General features: G+C 40.3%; 1 protein-coding gene across 5 annotated transcripts in view; it reads right to left on the bottom strand.

Annotated features, from left to right (window-relative positions):
- itpr1b (inositol 1,4,5-trisphosphate receptor, type 1b) overlaps window positions 1-16,459 on the bottom strand; it is a 79,161-nt gene that overhangs the window by 53,229 nt on the left and 9,473 nt on the right. For all 5 annotated transcript variants that reach the window (XM_084927581.1, XM_084927583.1, XM_084927582.1 and 2 more), the window contains exons 4-32: window positions 12,716-12,831; window positions 12,505-12,591; window positions 11,870-12,028; window positions 9,552-9,650; window positions 9,363-9,446; window positions 8,958-9,104; window positions 8,686-8,790; window positions 8,424-8,468; window positions 8,281-8,310; window positions 7,576-7,730; window positions 5,369-5,468; window positions 5,131-5,291; window positions 4,844-4,985; window positions 4,598-4,756; window positions 4,337-4,509; window positions 3,437-3,556; window positions 3,163-3,354; window positions 2,827-3,078; window positions 2,590-2,731; window positions 2,343-2,496; window positions 1,919-2,112; window positions 1,699-1,837; window positions 1,545-1,599; window positions 1,268-1,433; window positions 974-1,141; window positions 826-888; window positions 598-735; window positions 342-467; window positions 32-232 (exon numbers count right to left, since the gene is read on the bottom strand). In XM_084927581.1, the coding sequence (XP_084783707.1) occupies window positions 32-232; window positions 342-467; window positions 598-735; window positions 826-888; window positions 974-1,141; window positions 1,268-1,433; window positions 1,545-1,599; window positions 1,699-1,837; window positions 1,919-2,112; window positions 2,343-2,496; window positions 2,590-2,731; window positions 2,827-3,078; window positions 3,163-3,354; window positions 3,437-3,556; window positions 4,337-4,509; window positions 4,598-4,756; window positions 4,844-4,985; window positions 5,131-5,291; window positions 5,369-5,468; window positions 7,576-7,730; window positions 8,281-8,310; window positions 8,424-8,468; window positions 8,686-8,790; window positions 8,958-9,104; window positions 9,363-9,446; window positions 9,552-9,650; window positions 11,870-12,028; window positions 12,505-12,591; window positions 12,716-12,831 (3,872 nt within the window). The remainder of the gene's footprint in view (window positions 1-31; window positions 233-341; window positions 468-597; window positions 736-825; window positions 889-973; window positions 1,142-1,267; window positions 1,434-1,544; window positions 1,600-1,698; window positions 1,838-1,918; window positions 2,113-2,342; window positions 2,497-2,589; window positions 2,732-2,826; window positions 3,079-3,162; window positions 3,355-3,436; window positions 3,557-4,336; window positions 4,510-4,597; window positions 4,757-4,843; window positions 4,986-5,130; window positions 5,292-5,368; window positions 5,469-7,575; window positions 7,731-8,280; window positions 8,311-8,423; window positions 8,469-8,685; window positions 8,791-8,957; window positions 9,105-9,362; window positions 9,447-9,551; window positions 9,651-11,869; window positions 12,029-12,504; window positions 12,592-12,715; window positions 12,832-16,459) is intronic.

The following is a 16,459-nucleotide window of genomic DNA, read 5'->3' as shown; positions in this document are numbered from 1 at the left end:
AGAAACCACAAGCATTACTCAAACAACAGACCTCTGCCATGACAATGTCCTGACACTTCTTGATGAACTTGTTCTCGGCCTTGACAATGGTTTGCAGAAACTTGAGATACTGGACATGCCGACCATGCGACTCAGTACAGTGGACAAAGTGCTGAACCACACGCTCGTTAATCTCGCTGCAGAGCTGGAAGTTATTCATGAAGATGTGCTGCATGGTGACAGCCTCCAGGATCTGGGAATGAAACAGAAGAGAACATACATTTTCCCAATATGTTGTATTTTGGGATATTTAACTCTTCGACTCGCCCAAGGAGTAGCTGTGAGATACTTGTGATGCTTACCCCCGGGTTGAGAAATAAGTTTATATGCTTGTGGAGAAGAGCCTGGTTCTGCTGATTTCCTGCACAGAAATTCTGCAGGAACTCGTGGGCCAATTTCATGATTTCCTGCATCCGTACATCCTCACCCTGGTGCAGATAATACAGAGCTTCTTTTCAGTTATGTAACATTAATGGACAATTGCAAGCAAGGGAAAGCAATGAGGATCTTTAAAGCTTTCTAACGATTCTGGATTTGTATTCTGTTTCAGTGCCCGACCTTCTCATAGGGGATCTGTAGGAGTTCTAGCACCACACTGTGAGCTCCCATGTTCCTCAGCAGCCTCTGCTGCTGTTTCCTGCTCTTTTTCCCTGAGCTTCCCTCCTGGACACACAGCTTACTGAGGCGCAGCAGGATCTAAAAACACAGACACACACAGAAGCAACATTTTAATAATCAGCAGTAAATCTAAAATGAATATATAACTTAAAAGGCAAACGATTATACCTCTTTTACAACTCTGTAGTTGTAACTGCTGGTACTTTCAGTCTTCTTCTTGTCTGAATCTCCCTGTAAATCAAGAAGCAATTATGAGTCCTTTCAATAATAACTCTACATTCAGGAAAACCTTTCCACATTCAAATTTTCAGCGTACCTTCTTTTTGTTGTCAGATTCTGAGGGGCCATCTCCGTCCATCCCATCTTCTCCTTGCCTTTTGTAAACCCACAGTTCAGACTTCTCCACAATAGAACGCAGCTGGTCCAGATCTGACTTGATCTGCTTGTAGTTCTCAACATCCTGACTGGTCACCAGGAGCTGGACCTTTTAAGGTTTAACAAAAATTTTTTTTAATGTTTTCATCAAATTTAACTTCATCTGTAAAAAGTCAAGTTATTAGAATTATTTCAGATGATGACTCGCTATTAAAATCAGGTGTGGATGACTTACTTGTTTGAAGGCCATGAGGACCTCTTGTCTCTGGCTGAAGTGTCTGAAGAGCAGGTGAAGCGCTCCAGACACGAGGGGCGGGTAGTCATGCATGGTCAGGTGCAGAAGGACCCGCAGGAAAGTGCGACCACCATGGTCATCCAGGTCTAGTGGGGTGTTTTCTTCACTAAACAAAAAAATGACAAACACTACCTCAATTTTACTTTATTAAAAAAAAAAAATTACTACAGGCAATTAGAGCCCATTAAAAAACTTCAGAATCCAATTTTAGAATCACCTTCCTCCAAAGATCCCTTCTGCTTGTTCCTCAATGTTTTCAAAGTCAAAATTTCCTTATAAAAAAAAGAAAGAAAAAATACTTAAAATAAGTTCTTTATAATCATATACATATATGTTAAATAATGTAATTAACATGGTTAAGAGTTTCACACCTGGCATCGGACCTGTGACATTATTGGATCCATTCTGAATAGCAGTGTTGTCTCCTTGTGGGTTGTTCTCATCAAATTCTCGTTTGAAAATACAGAGCAGGCAGGAGATCCTGTAGTCTAGCCGAACGTTCAAAATGAACTGAATAAAACAGATAAAAAGTTACAATATAGTCTAAGGATTTTTAAAAAAAAAATAATAATGATGATCCTGATGTCGTGCCTGCAGAATCTCAATGATCTTGAGCTTTGTGTCCATGACCATGATATCTTCTCTCTCCGGTTCAGTCTGAGTTTTAACCACATCGCCCTCAGGCTGATGAGTTGGTGTGGTGGGCAGCAAACCGCCTCCTCGCAGCACCACCTGGGTCATCAGCTCCCCAACTCCGTGAATGGACTTCATCACATTACTGCCACCTATAATACAGACAGAGCAAGAAAACATTCAAATCTGCATGAAGGAAAAAAAAATAGTGAAATGAAATTCTATTTAATTTTAGGTCAGATGTTATTTGTTGATACTATTTCTCCTTAAAACTCTACACACCTGGAAAAGTGAGAGCTTGATAAAATCTGCCCTTAAATATTGTTTAAGCAACGTTGCTGCAAGAAAGTATTCAGGCTAAGGGAAAATATTCACTCTTTACCTTTGTTTTCCTCTTCCTTCTCTATCTTGTTAATGGGGTAGATGGTGTTGACATGTACACAGTCTAAAATGTTCAGTAAGATCTTTGTCAGTCGAAGCAGGTCACTGAAGTTGTAAAAACCAAAGTATATGAGGTTCCTTGCCAGGTTCACGACCTACAAGCAGGAAAAGAACCAACAAATGATTTACAACTTTAATAAACGGATGTCACTTCTCATCTGTTCATACCACAGACAAAGAAGCGTTACCTCGAAAGTAAGCTTGTTTTTCTCCTTGTCAGAGAAGGGAATATTCTGCGACACCACCTCTCTCAGGTAGTTCTCCACAAAATCCATGGTGAGGCTGAAGCGCTCTTTGATCTCATCCCGTGTGGTCCCATCGTTGTCATAGCTGGATAATTAGAGGAGAATCGCTTTTAAAAGACACTGAGTCATTTCTGAAATGGCGATACACGCCCCTTTAAAGGGTTTATGATATGAACTCACTCATCAATAGCGATTTTAGATGGAATCTCAGACCACAGACGAGCATATTTGACAGGCGTGACCTGCTCCTGAGGGTCACGGTCGACATGCATGTGCAGCATCAGACGGCAGAAAGATGCTCTCAAGTCGTACGGCAGGTCCTCATCGGACATGCAGCGCAGGATCAAATCCACGTCCAGCTGACCGGAGATCTTGTTGATGGCGAGATATTGACGGTCCAGACACATTCGGGCAAAAAGGTTCAGCTGGCACCTGGGAAGAAAAATGTATTCTTAGTCTTTTCTAAATCTGAGCTGTAATCTTTTTATTAAAATTATCATCATAAAGACACGACACCTGTAGTAGCTGACCACCTCCTGATCCTCTTTCTGGCCTTCCTTTGCATCCTGGGCCAACTCCCGGATGCTCTTACTCCGGATCTCCTTAGAGTTATCTTTCCAGAAGAGCCACACCTCCTCTTCATCTTCCGCCTCCACTGGATTGTCCTCGTTTGTCGCCACCTCAATCTCAAACCTCGACAGAACCAATCTGGTACACAACACCAACATTTTTTCTAAGCTCTCATTTCAGTTTACCACATTAAAACACCTGATGAAAATGAGCATCTCACTTGGTTTCAATGAGGATGTCAGCATTGCTAGAGTCCAGCACAGCATTGCAGATGAGCTCCTGTGTCACAGGGATGGATTTGTTCATGGACACACAGAGATCTGACAGGTAGTCCAGAAACCTGGTGACAGATGACAATATATTAAATTAAAAAATAAAGAAACAAATTTCAGACTACAGTGGAACCCCGACTTACGAAATGAATTCGTTCCAGAGGGTCTTTTGTAAGTCAAAATTTTCGTAATTTTTTACATTTTTTTAAACTCGCTCATATTTATGCCTTATGCCGCCCCCATTATGAATGAACGATAGGCTAATTGCAAATGAAAAGCACACGAAATAGCGCACTGCAAACAACAATACGTCTTTCACGTGGAACAGCAAAACGCATTTCGCAAAATTTCGTTACACGGGCATTTTGTCGTACCACGGACAAAAATATTGCCGTTAAGTGCCTTCGTAACTTGAATTTTTCGTTAAATGGGGTCTTCGTAAGCCGGGGTTCCACTGTACATACTATCCTATGTGAGGAAGAATAAATAAACTACTGCATATTAAAATGTTCTTGGCCGTTCCCCCTGCCTCAGTACTCTAACAGTTCAAACAGTCCTCTCTGTTTGAACCACTGGATCCACCTCATTCACACATCATTAACAGCAATTTACATGACATAAACAAAATACAGTTACGCACTAGCTGTCAGCATATTCCCTCTAGTACCGAGGTCCTGCACAAGCAATTCCACTCATATTCGTACTTCACTCATTTGAATACGTTTACATAGATTTGCATTCCTTCAGAGCTGCTAAATAAGCAAATCTGACCCAGTCTAGCCACAGGGGCTCCTTCTTTTACAATTTGAAGAGAGCAGCCAGGGCCCGTGTCTTTCTGTTAGCCTTACCTTGGTTCCCGGTTCTTCCTCACTAGTGTGACGAATGTGTCTATCTCAGCAGCAGTTATGTGTTTTTCCAGCAGCTTCCGGTTGTTGTGAAGTAAAGCTGTTATTGTGTCTTCTGCCAACACATCATATCCTATCTGTTTCTGCATGAAGCGAAACTGTTTGGCTATATATTCCTGCAAATCAGACAAAGGAGGGGGTAATCAATGCAGAGAAAATGTCACATTACCCAAGCTCTGAGTGAAGCTGTGGTGTTGAACCTACTTGGTTCTTCCTGTAATCCTGCTGGGAATGGCGGAGCACTCTGTAGCAAAGCCTGCAAATATGTCTAAACGGTGCGTGGCGCTGGTCTCCCAGCTCTTCCAGTCGCAGCATGGGACCATCACCGCTGTCAGTGAAAGGGGCTTGAAGAAGTTTGAAAATCTGTAAAAGGCAACAGGGATTTGTTTTAGTGCCTAAAGTGAACATTTTAAACCAATACATAAACGGTCTCATAGGTTTAAGGCCTACCTGTTTAAGAATATTCTGCTCTCTCATGAGTTTCTGTCTTTCCCTGTTAGGTTTGTTGACCATGATCTCCAAGACATCCTGCCCACTGTTGGGGATGTCTACCACGAAAAAAACTAAATCTTCCAGGAGCTTTGTCACAAACCTGGAGAGGGTACAAGTTCCAACTCAACAGTTTAGTCTTAATTTCAGTGAAAAATTTCCTTCTATACTTATACTATCCAAATAAACAACTTACAAATAAAATATAAAACCCAATAAGAAAGTTAGCAGTCTGGTGTCATACATACCTCCTTTCATTTTGTGTAATGGTACCCTTTTCCAGCTTTCCAGCAATGGACGCCAACACTTTACTTGCATCGTTAGCAAAGTCTAAATCACGCACTTCTGCTGGTGGCACTGGGACAATGGCAAACGCTTCTTTGTCTTCCTTTACTGCTGATGTTCCAATCTGGAAAAAACATCAAATCAATCACTGTAATTGTTAATAAAGACTCATTCGCATGTTGATCCACAGCAGCTACTCACCCGTAGCATAACAGGCTTCTCCTCCTCTTTGTCAATGGGGAGGTTGGTGCTATGAACCCATGTGTTGGTGCACAGATGTCGTAGCCTCACATAGGAGCTCCTGTAAATAAGAGAGTAAGCTGATGTGATGAAATAAAACAAAAGACAAACAGAAGCTGCGAATCAGCTACAGAGCACAGTGGAGTGTGATGGGGACAAGTTAGCATAGCGCTTCAATAATCAGACTAATCATGGAGTAAAATCATTGTTAGCCCATGTATAAGCCTTTGATGCTATCAACAGCTACAAACGCAACCTTGTTTTAATGTTGTGGGCATTCTGTGATCAAGAATAGATACGAACGCACATTGTATTTTCTTTCTTTAATAACTTTCTAAATCTTCTGTTTTAAATCCCGTTGTGTTTTATGAATATTAGACAGATTTAAGGAGGCTTTGAGCGTTCATTAAGACAGACAGCTCCATTCAACAAGCTTTTATTCCACTCTCAGGCCAAGACCTCCATTTTCAGCTCACAACATGGCTCACAATTAAGACCTACAAAAGACCATAAATCAACTCCTCTCTGAAAAAACACAGAAGACCATAAGCACTCTGATTAGATTTATTATTGTACGCTGTTATGTGACAAATGTGCAGCTGACAATTGTAAACAAGCTTCCTGGTTCTGGAAAAGGCTGCTTACAGTGGCTTCCTCAGGAAAGTGTGTGTTGTTTGTACAGATTAGCCAGCAGTGACCTGTACAGTATTATCTCTCTTACATTAAGCACTCAACCTTTACACATAGTAAAGTTTGAGCCAACTACGTCCTTCATTCTCAAAGCATCCAGCCAGCTCCACGTGTGTGAGTGAGTAAGCGTGCGTGCGTGCGTGCGTGCGTGCGTGTGTGTGTGTGAGTGTGAGAGACAGAGAGAGAGGTCTTCAGCACAGGCAGCAGACAGCAGCCATATTCTTGGCAGGCATTACATAACCGCCTACTGAGGCTAACAGGCTTACCTTTGTGTACCAGTTCTGCCAGGCATTAGTTAGTCCCCTGGCTGAAGTTTGAGGGACAAGGTTATTTTAGGTTGGAGTGGGAGGCGTAGTAGTAGCCTGCATCATGCAGACACACACCTGACTATGCCACACAATAGAGGCTTTGATAGAAGGTGGGGAGAATCTAAGCTCACCTTATGTGCAGTGACAATGACGATTACACAATTGTAATGTTAGAACGTCACATTCTCTCTGTAACACAATGATGTCAGCTGGAATTGAGAAACCAAACTGAGGCTCATTACGAATAAGCCAGAGGCTTATCACCAACCTTAGGACAGAGACTACATGATATATTGCATCGTGCGACTGCTTTTGCATCATCAAATTTTAATCTAAGAAAATAAATCCAAAAAACATTTCTGCCAGATGTTTTTGGTTTTTTTTAAAGTGTGTTTTTAAGTGATAGTGCATGTCATCTTAGAGAACTGAAAGTTTTTCCCTTATTGTGAACACTATCCAAACCTCAGCGGTTTCCTGTTTCATGCCATACTGGGACTTTCCTAACTCTCCTTGGTAAGTTTCACACAATCTCAAGATTACCAGTGTAACACATACACACACACACACACACATGCACAGACTCCATGATTTCTGAAAGTAAATAAAACAAAAAAAAAAACCCAACTAAAATTTACCCAAACAACACAACTACGTCTTTGTCTGTCTCTGGTTTGAAAGATGTGTCAGACCACTCATAACAAAACTGGCCCTTGTCCAGCCTTGCAAAACGCAGTCATCACCTCAGAAACTCCCTTTCCACTGCCGTTCCAAATTCCCCCTCACAATGCACATGAGTCAAAAGTTTACTATTGTCACTGTTTGAACTGCTGAAGTCTTGACATCATTGTGGTCTTTTTGATTAGCCAAGGTGTTGTTGAGATATTTGTCATCTGCATATTTCCCCCATATTTTACAACATTCCTGATGCTTTTTTTCCCCCACTGAAAAAAAACAAAACAAAAAAAAACCACTATTGAGGCATCTATGAAACCACTTATTGGTCTGATTGGACTTGTCTGAACACTAATCTTAACATCTTTTATGATTGTACACTAGGAACATTTTACTTTTGATTTCTGCATACTGTGAACTTGCATAAATTCAGTGGCTTCAGAAGCAGTATTTGTGGCATGTGTATGTGAATAAAAAAGTTTGTGTTAAATGCCAAACCTGGGCACCATGGAGTCCCCGCCTCTCAGAGTGGTAGGGTCCAGCTCAAAGATGGAGGAAATATCCATACCATCAGGAACAGGCACCAAAGTGTACATGATTTTCTCCTGTGGACCCCGCAGGCGACCACGTAAAGCTTCATTATCTCCATCCAGCTAAAGGAAGAAAGCATGCAGTGAGGAGGTGCAAACCACTAAAACACAAAATGATTGCAGCTTATGGAAAAAATATGGCTACACTATTCAACTATACTGAGGCAAAGGCATATCCAGGTTGTCTTCTTACGTCAACCTACTAATCACCAGCTAATCTGATTTTACAAATTAGATTTAATATCTGATGGAAGTTGAAAAAAACCAAACAAACAATTGATCATACAGCTGGACTTTGCTGGACCAACAGCATGAACAAACCATAGATAACAACACTGACACCTAATGGCAATTTCACTTAAGACATGCATCAGGTAGGATGCTAGAATGGTGACACCATGTGGTTATCAAGTGCAACTAAAAATGAGGACACACACACACACACACACACACACACACACACACACACACACACACACACACAAACAAATGAACAGGGTGCCACAAAAACTGCAGCGAACAAAAAGACAACAAGCATGCATGATCAACATTGAGACAACAAGAAATGTTTGAGATACGTTGCTGCAACTATGTAAAGACTGTGTGACAGTACCTGGAAATTAAAGGGTGTAAAGTCCACCACCTAGAGCAGGAAGCACAGACCCAGCAGAGATTTTAACAAGCAAGATTAATAACGGCGAGGCAACCAGCAGGGCATTGCAGAGCACTCAGGGGGAAGCGATCAGGCTTACTTACAGAGGGCCGCTGCTCGGCATTCTCCTCCTCAAAGTCGGGATTAACCTGGCAAACATACATTAAAACAGCCTCCTCAGCATCATTACTTTTCATATTGCTGTCCCTTTGCTGTGCTTTCAACATCCCAGCATGTGTATATACAGTAACAAAGCTTTGAACCAAACATTTCAGAGTATTGTTCTGGAAGCCCATGACAAAGTAGCATGGGTACAAAGTGATAACTGCAAATCAAAAATACGAAAGTAAACATGCTGACACACACCTCACCCATCTCAGCAGCCAAATAGCACCCTGTGGCCAAATGTTTAAACCTGAAAAGGCTGTTCCAGTAGCCTGCACCTCCCCTGCATGGGTCATGGTGAACCACCTGGCAACGGCAAAACACGCAAACACAAATTACAATAAACCCACATTATTTATTTGAGCAACATCACTTTTATTGTGCTCAAAGATAGTGGTGAACATTAAGTTTTAAGTACTCAATTATCAGAAAACTGAGCTTCAAAGGCATTGTGCATTTACATAATTACTGACCTCAACTTCCCACAGTGCTTTGCTGCTTGTGGCAGAGGTCGCAGACTGCCGGCCGGTTGTCCTAAGAAAAACATATTGCTTCTTCCTATAGTCGTCACAAGTGAGAAACTTCTCCTGCTCCGCATGGAACAACCGGACTACATCGCCCTGCAGTTACATTGATAAACACACGTGGGCAGTTACCATGGTTTTTACTCTCTTTCGCCTGTTTTATTTTCAAACCTAAATTGTGTTTTTAGGTTATTGTTGTTCGTATTAAACTGTGTTTCGTGAGTTCTAATACGCCTGCTTTGTAGCCAGTAAGGATGTTATATGTACATTTGGGAAAAACTGCTTAATGTAAAAAAAAAAAAAAAAAAACCCACACAAAAAAACAACCACATGCAGAAATCTGAGCTCACTGACCCCCTTGAGTATCGTTTCCTTGTTGTCGCTCCATTTCATGAAGAGAACAACTTTCCAACTTGTGTTGCAATTCACAGAATTAACCTGAAAGATAGGAGTATTTTATTTTACTTCATATATAGTGTATGTGCATTCACCCAGAATTGGATGGACAGAAATGAAGTTTAATAAAACTGTGTGTTTTTGTACCTCATTGCACCCTGGGTTGTCAACTAGCTGGTGGCTGCTTGCATGCAGAGGTTGTCCAGCATTGACGGGGTTAAGGACTACTTTATCTCCAATCACCACCTGCAGGAGCAACAAGAGAAACAAAGAAAAATGGTGCATTAAATGGAGGATGGTTGGGATAACTACTGTATATTATTTTGCAATACTGAAACAAGTGGAGGAGGCCAGCTTCCAGTCAACCACTAGGTGGTGCTGTAGACCATACTGTGTGGGAAAGAGCCTGAGGAAAATAATGAAATTGTAGCTCTTGTCTCTAACATTACATATTCACCACATATGAATAAGAGCAGGTATTAGCAAATAATAAAAAGAAACTTCAGTCTAACAAACATCTTTTGATCAACAGCTGATTCGTTTTTGCTCCACACAATCTGAACATTAAAAGAAATTTGAATAAGGTGAAGTATTTTAAAAACAGTCTCAACAAGTTTCAAATCTCTGCCTTTCAGGCAAGGAACCAGCTCAACTTTAATAGACAAACTTCTACTTTCTGCAACCAGTCCAGCTGACAAGTATGAGACATTCGTCCCTCAAAGAAAAACCTTCATATTCAAACAGAATAGTTAAAGCCTTTAGCCTCTCCTGTCATTTCCACTGGTGGCGCTGGTGGAATGTATAAGTTCTGCTCTGGAGCAGCCCCTGTTCCTGTGTAGGGAGGATGAATCATATGCAGAAGAAAAACTGGTCCAAGAGGATTAATAAAATGCAACTTAATTAGCTGATCAGTCGTCTTAACTCTATTAGCTTCCATCCACCAGGAGTAGAAAAAGGAGCCCGAGGATTAGAGGTTATGTCAGTGTAGTGTGTGCTCTTTCCATATCACCGCATCTTACTTTCCAGGTCAAAACCTGGCACAAACAATATCCACAACATAACTACACTACTAATAGTTAAAGTGTGTTAAACCAGTAGCCTCCAATGTAGCTGCTAGAGGCAAGTGTACCACAGGTAAGGCCAGGTAAGGTAAATCCACTTCTATTTAACTGCACACACCTAAACTTGCAGACTTCTTAAGAGGTTGAGTGCAGTTACATGAATATTTTTTATTTTAATATTTCAGATTTCTCGCACCTAAAACTCCCAAACACAAATACAAAAACAATAAAATCTATAGTTTTCCATTAAATCCACTTAAAGACATTAACTGATATGCACTCACTGGTCACTTTATTAGGTATACCGCTTTAACTGTAATACACTAATACAATGCTAACCAGCCAATCAAATGTTAGCAACTCAAGTCAATGGACATGGACAGCACAGCCTGCTGATGTTCAAACCATTCAACTTCGAGCTGACAGGAAGACAACAGGACATCGCTGAATACGCAGCACGCAGATGGGCTACAGCAGTAAAAGACCACTCCGGGTGCCATTCTAGTCAGCCTAGAACAGGAAACTGATGCTACATTTAACACGCGCTCATCAGGATTGGACTGCAGAATATTGGAAAAATGTTGCTTGATCTGAGTCTTAATATCTGCTGCAACATTTGCACAGTGGGGTCAGAATTTGGCATAAACATTGTCACATCTAACCTGAGTATTGCTGCTGACCATGAGCTTTAGGAGCACAGTGCACCAATCTTGGCTTAAATCATTAAAGCACCTGATGTGGCGGAAGGAGACAAATCTGCAGCAACTTTGTGATGCCATCATGTCAATAAGGACCAAAATCTCTAAGAAATGTCCCTCACCAGGCTGAATATCTGCCACAATTAATTACGGTAGGTCAAAGGGGAACAGGGTTCAGCCTGATACCTAATAAAATGTCCAGTGAGTGGATATAATAATTTATTACTATGTAGTTATATATTAAATAAGAACTGGCTTTCATATAAATACATGGCTTTCCCCTGAATTCCTCTAGTATTTAACAGTATCATTGTAAACTAGTAAAACTGAAGCAAATGTTTACAGTACTGACATAATTTGGGGCTATGCATTACAAATAAATAAATAAGTAAATAAATAAACCCGAGCCGTCTAAAGCAGGTTGCTGAATGTTTGTTTGTTTGTTTGTTTTTTTGGATACTGCGAAAACAGCTGCAAGAACCCAGAAACAAACTGGGAGGACCTGAAAAAGTTTATCAGTAGTTTAGTAGTCAGCAGGTGAGTGTACAATTGCTAAATGTAAACCTATTCTGGTGTTCCAATTTTCTGCGCTACACATCAGTCTACGTAACTCCTGTTTTCAAACCTCTTTAAAAGTCTAAAAATATATCCTTGATTTCTCTTGCTGAGCATAATTAACTTGACTCCCACACCCTGCTCTACCCACACTGTCTCCCAGGGATCTGAGCTTGTAGAAAGGCTGGATGTAGAACCAGGATCCCTCGTTTCCTGCAGAGTCCAGCGTCACTCTCATGGCATTCTTCTCCAACAGTGCAGGTAAGCGCTTGTTCACTGTCAGGTATTTATTGCTTTTCAAGTGCAGCAACTGTTGGCAAAATCAAAAAACAGAATCACATGGTCACAAGCCCCACAGCTACTATCATAATGAAGACAGTGGAAAGAATTACAGAGCATGGATCATATAAGCTGACTGATACAAAAGCCTTTTATTTATTAATGTTTTTAAAATGATCTCCCCTGAAACCAGTTAACCCACAAGTCACTGATATACTAACATATACACTGTATAGCTATTTATCCATGACCTACTGTATATACTGTAGTGCTTGTGGGTGTCATAGACTACATTTCTGGTTACCGATGATCTCATACTCGAGTGCAAAACATTCCTTTGTAATGTGTAAAGATAAGAGAGCCTGCAACAGATAACTTTACAGCACATCTTTGTGCTGTAGCAGTTATTTAAAACGCCTCTTTCATTAAATAGAGTTATCTTCAATCTTAAATACTGCAGCTTTTCTGTTAAGCAAAGAACCTTATCTCACTGGGCCTTAAACGCACCTGAATGACATTTCCATACTGGATAACTGTCCCCAGCAGCTTTCGGTTTTCAGACTCATTCTGCTTCTTCTCAAGATCAGCAGCATGCTAATGCACAGAACAGAGGGACAGAGATGGAAACATGCAGCATTTTTGTCTGTGCACATTTTCTACACAACAGCACAAAGTTACACAGCACTGCAAGATGTTGGAATGGTGATGTCAGACTTACATGAAGTTTATTGAGGAGGACTGTGTCAGTAGTGCTGTTGCCTCCAGGTTTTGCTGCCTTCCAGAACTGTTTCTGTGCCGAGTATCTGTTCATAGGACACAGTTTGAAAAGGCAATCTAGGGGGGAAATAAGAAGAGGACGGTGAAAAGTTACACTTCATCTTTTCATATCAGCAGTGGTCTGCTTGACCTCAGCAAACAGAGGAATGTGTCAGTAGAACAAAGCAAGGTTTTGGCACACTGTGGAACTGAAAATGATGACCTGTGTGCAATTTAGTTTGATAGTTTTAAATGTTGAAAGACTAGAGAAGTCTTACTGAGTCGCACCAAACACTGTACGCTCCTGAGTTTAAGTTTGAAAAAAAAAAAAATATAAGTTATTTTGTCAACACAAATGGCACAGGACACTCCTCTCCAGAGTTTGTGCAAGATATTCAATACTATATAGTACTTTACCCTGCATTCGTTTTACAAGATATAACCTTAATACAATATGATACTAGAAAAAGTTGCATTTCCTGGTAAAATGCCGTGTAGCAGAAATCATGTCCCGAAAACAGCTGAAGAAGCTGAACTGCCTGCTGAAGATGGCTTTATTTGAAAGGGTACACTGAAGAGTGTCAAGAAAGCAGAGAGAGCAAGAGCAGGGAAAACATGCAGGTAGGATTCGAACCTGCACCGCCCGCTCTCTGGGTGCCTGCTCGTCCCAATGAGGCAAACCCGCACTCATCCCAGAGAGAGATATGACGAGAGAAAAAACTTCTTCAAATCCAGAGTTTGAAATCTGAGAGAAGGACAGATTTCCTATCCTGAAACAAACGTAATTCATGGAAAAACGGTAAACTGTATCAAAAAAATTCTTTCAGTGTCAGTAGTGTCTGAAGATATACTGGCACATGGCTCATGTCTCTGGAGTTTAAGAGATATGACGAGTTGAAATGTTAAAAAGCTTAAAAGTTATGAGCAACAAAAGATGTACCTGGCATTAGCAGAAATAACAGAACAGTTTAAAATTTGAGTGGTTAAAAGGGAGCAAAGAATAAAGAAACAGGAGCTCAATAGGTTGAATTCCTACAGCATTCACCCAACTGATGTAAGATACAAGTATGAACATAAATTTCCCCCACTGTCACAATGAATGCTGGTCAGCTGATTGGTCCGATTGCCAAAACAGTTTGGCTCCATAACAGAGTTAATCCCTACAGACGTAATGTTACAACATTAAACATGTTTAAAGCTTTGGGTATAAAAAGCTTTGAATTTTATGGACACCTACTTCCTAAAGAATGTGAGCGTTAGGAATATGGGCAGATTCAGCTGGCTAACTGTGAGGTACATGCAATAACATTTAATAGGCCTACTGAAAATACTTGTGAAGAAATAATATGTTTACTCTGAGCCTGGAAAAAAAAAACATACGTAAGATTGGTATAAATACATTCTTGAAAAAAATTAAAGGGAAAATTTTCAAAACATCTCATTGGGGGGAAAAAAACTCCCGTATCCTGATAGGGACTGAGTGATGTGTTAGGAATTAAAAGATACCACATTTTTTGATAGACATGTAGCAGCGACAGCGACCCTAGCCAAATGCAAACTAGCAAAAACAGTCAAAGAAGATGAGGAGGAAAAATGTCAGCTCTAAAACCATTTTGGGTGTTGTCTCAGTGTTGCCCCTCTAGTGCACCTGTTAATTTCATTAACACCAAAGCAGCTGAAACTGATTAAAACACCCTCTCCTACTTAACTGTACCGTTAAATATCTCAAAAGTTAATTGACTTGATCGTAAATTAATTTAAAAAAAAAAAAAAATAGCAGTAAAGTGAAAGAAGTCAGGGTAATAAATGAAATTCTAAAAGGCCAAAACCTCTTTGTGGGTTTTCTTACACATTAGTTAATGTTTGGCTGTATTTAAAACAGCAGGTAGAACAGAAATGGGGACATTTATTTCAAATATTTTACTTGCACATTTGGTGCATGACGTACATTTTGGGCACCAAAACAGCTCTGATCCACTGCATTGTTGACTTCTCAACGAGCTCTGAAGGTGTCCGGTGGTTAAGAAGAAGATGAGGCCTCCAGGGATTTGACTTGCTTGTCCAGCACATGCCACAGACAGCTGATGCTACATCACATCAATTCCCAAAGCAGTCATGAACAGTTTCTTACAGTGTGGCAGGGCAGGTATATTTACATTTTTAAAACATCCCATGCAGTATGCGGTCTGAAGCATAGAATTCACATAAATGCCAAAACCAAACGTTTCCCCTGCTAACCATGGCTTTTTGTTCTTGCCTTTTTCCCCTTAGAGCATCTTGCTACCTGTTCTTTCTCAGGTAAATAACAAATGAGTCCAACAACACATTCCAGCTTTTACTAATTATATGCAAAGTGCAGCTTGGATGGCATCTCAAATTATATAATATTTATCAATTTTCTGGATTTTGTGTTTCTAACAACAAAAACAGTCATAATATTGTGCACGAGAGGACGACTGAGCAGAGCTGAGCGCCAAGCTTTCCTGTACCCACAAAGTTTTATATGCACAGGTAAAATGACATGCAATCATGGAGTTAACCTGTATGTGAACATAGACTGACATACACAAATCATAGCCACGTAGATTTAAAATAAAACTGGTTCCCTACATACATCCTTGAGATAAAGACTTTTTAAACAGCTTACAAGTTCTATTATTACCAAACCAAGACGTCAGGATTTAGCTCTGGTTTCACTCTGTTTCTATTGAACACTCGCCTTAATAGAAGAGGTGATACTACTGTCTGTGGCTGGATTATGTATTACTTCACGATACCACCCCCCCCCCCCAAAAAAAAAAAACTTTTTATTGCTTCCTTGACTCATAAAAATGATCTGTAATCTAAATATACCATTTTATTTAGGATAATATATGTAAGTTTATGTCATAAAAGGAACCCTAGCATGATACCAGAAGTACATTTATACAGTTCCCCTGTGCAGTTACTGCAGTGTATTCATTAACCACATCTCTGAATATGATTTGAATAGGTCAGTCAGACATGAACACATTTCTTTGCATCCTCAGCTGGAAAAGCAAGCCTTGTTTAAACTCATAAAAGACTGCTGCCTATCTGCTATTCATCCAAATTTTCCCTGGTACAGAAAAGCAGCATGTAAGGCTTTAAATGTGCAAGACTCATAAGGGTAGTGTGTCTGAACTGTGTGCTGACGACAAAAGTAATTCAGACTGTGAGAAGAAGACAGTATCTCTGGATATTTTTTTCTGTGTACTAGTTTTAACTTCCAACTTTACAGCAACAAAATGTGTTCCCAAACCTAAGCTGTCATTTCCACTACAGAACTGTGGCCACTTTTACTGCAGTAGCCTGAGGGCAATGTTGTCGTAAAGAAATCAAAAGATCTGCATGATTCCTGAAGATAAGGTTCATGCTCTGATGTGATGTTTTCCTGTGTGTTAAAAATATGAATAGGACCCGCTAAGGACAATTTACTTTATATTGTGGCTGGAGCAGTTCCTGGTTGACTGCTCCCACTAAGTGGTTATGAAAATTATACCATTTTATTAAACCTAAAATGCTCCACTCCCCCAACAGTGACTCAGTCAGATCCCCATGTCATCACACACAGCTGCAAATGTTCTACTTTGAATCTGATGCTTCAGTAAATCAGGTCAGTCTATGGTTAGCATGCTATGTGGAAAGCAATTATAGCTAAACTATGAATATAACTGAACAAAGAAAT

This window comes from Perissodus microlepis, chromosome 5 (genome assembly GCF_051167445.1).
Source record: "Perissodus microlepis isolate ML-2025 ecotype Zambia chromosome 5, ASM5116744v1, whole genome shotgun sequence".
Lineage (NCBI taxonomy): Eukaryota > Metazoa > Chordata > Actinopteri > Cichliformes > Cichlidae > Perissodus > Perissodus microlepis.
The sequence above is the reverse complement of the archived record's forward strand: the minus strand, read 5'-3'. Positions and strand labels throughout refer to the sequence as shown.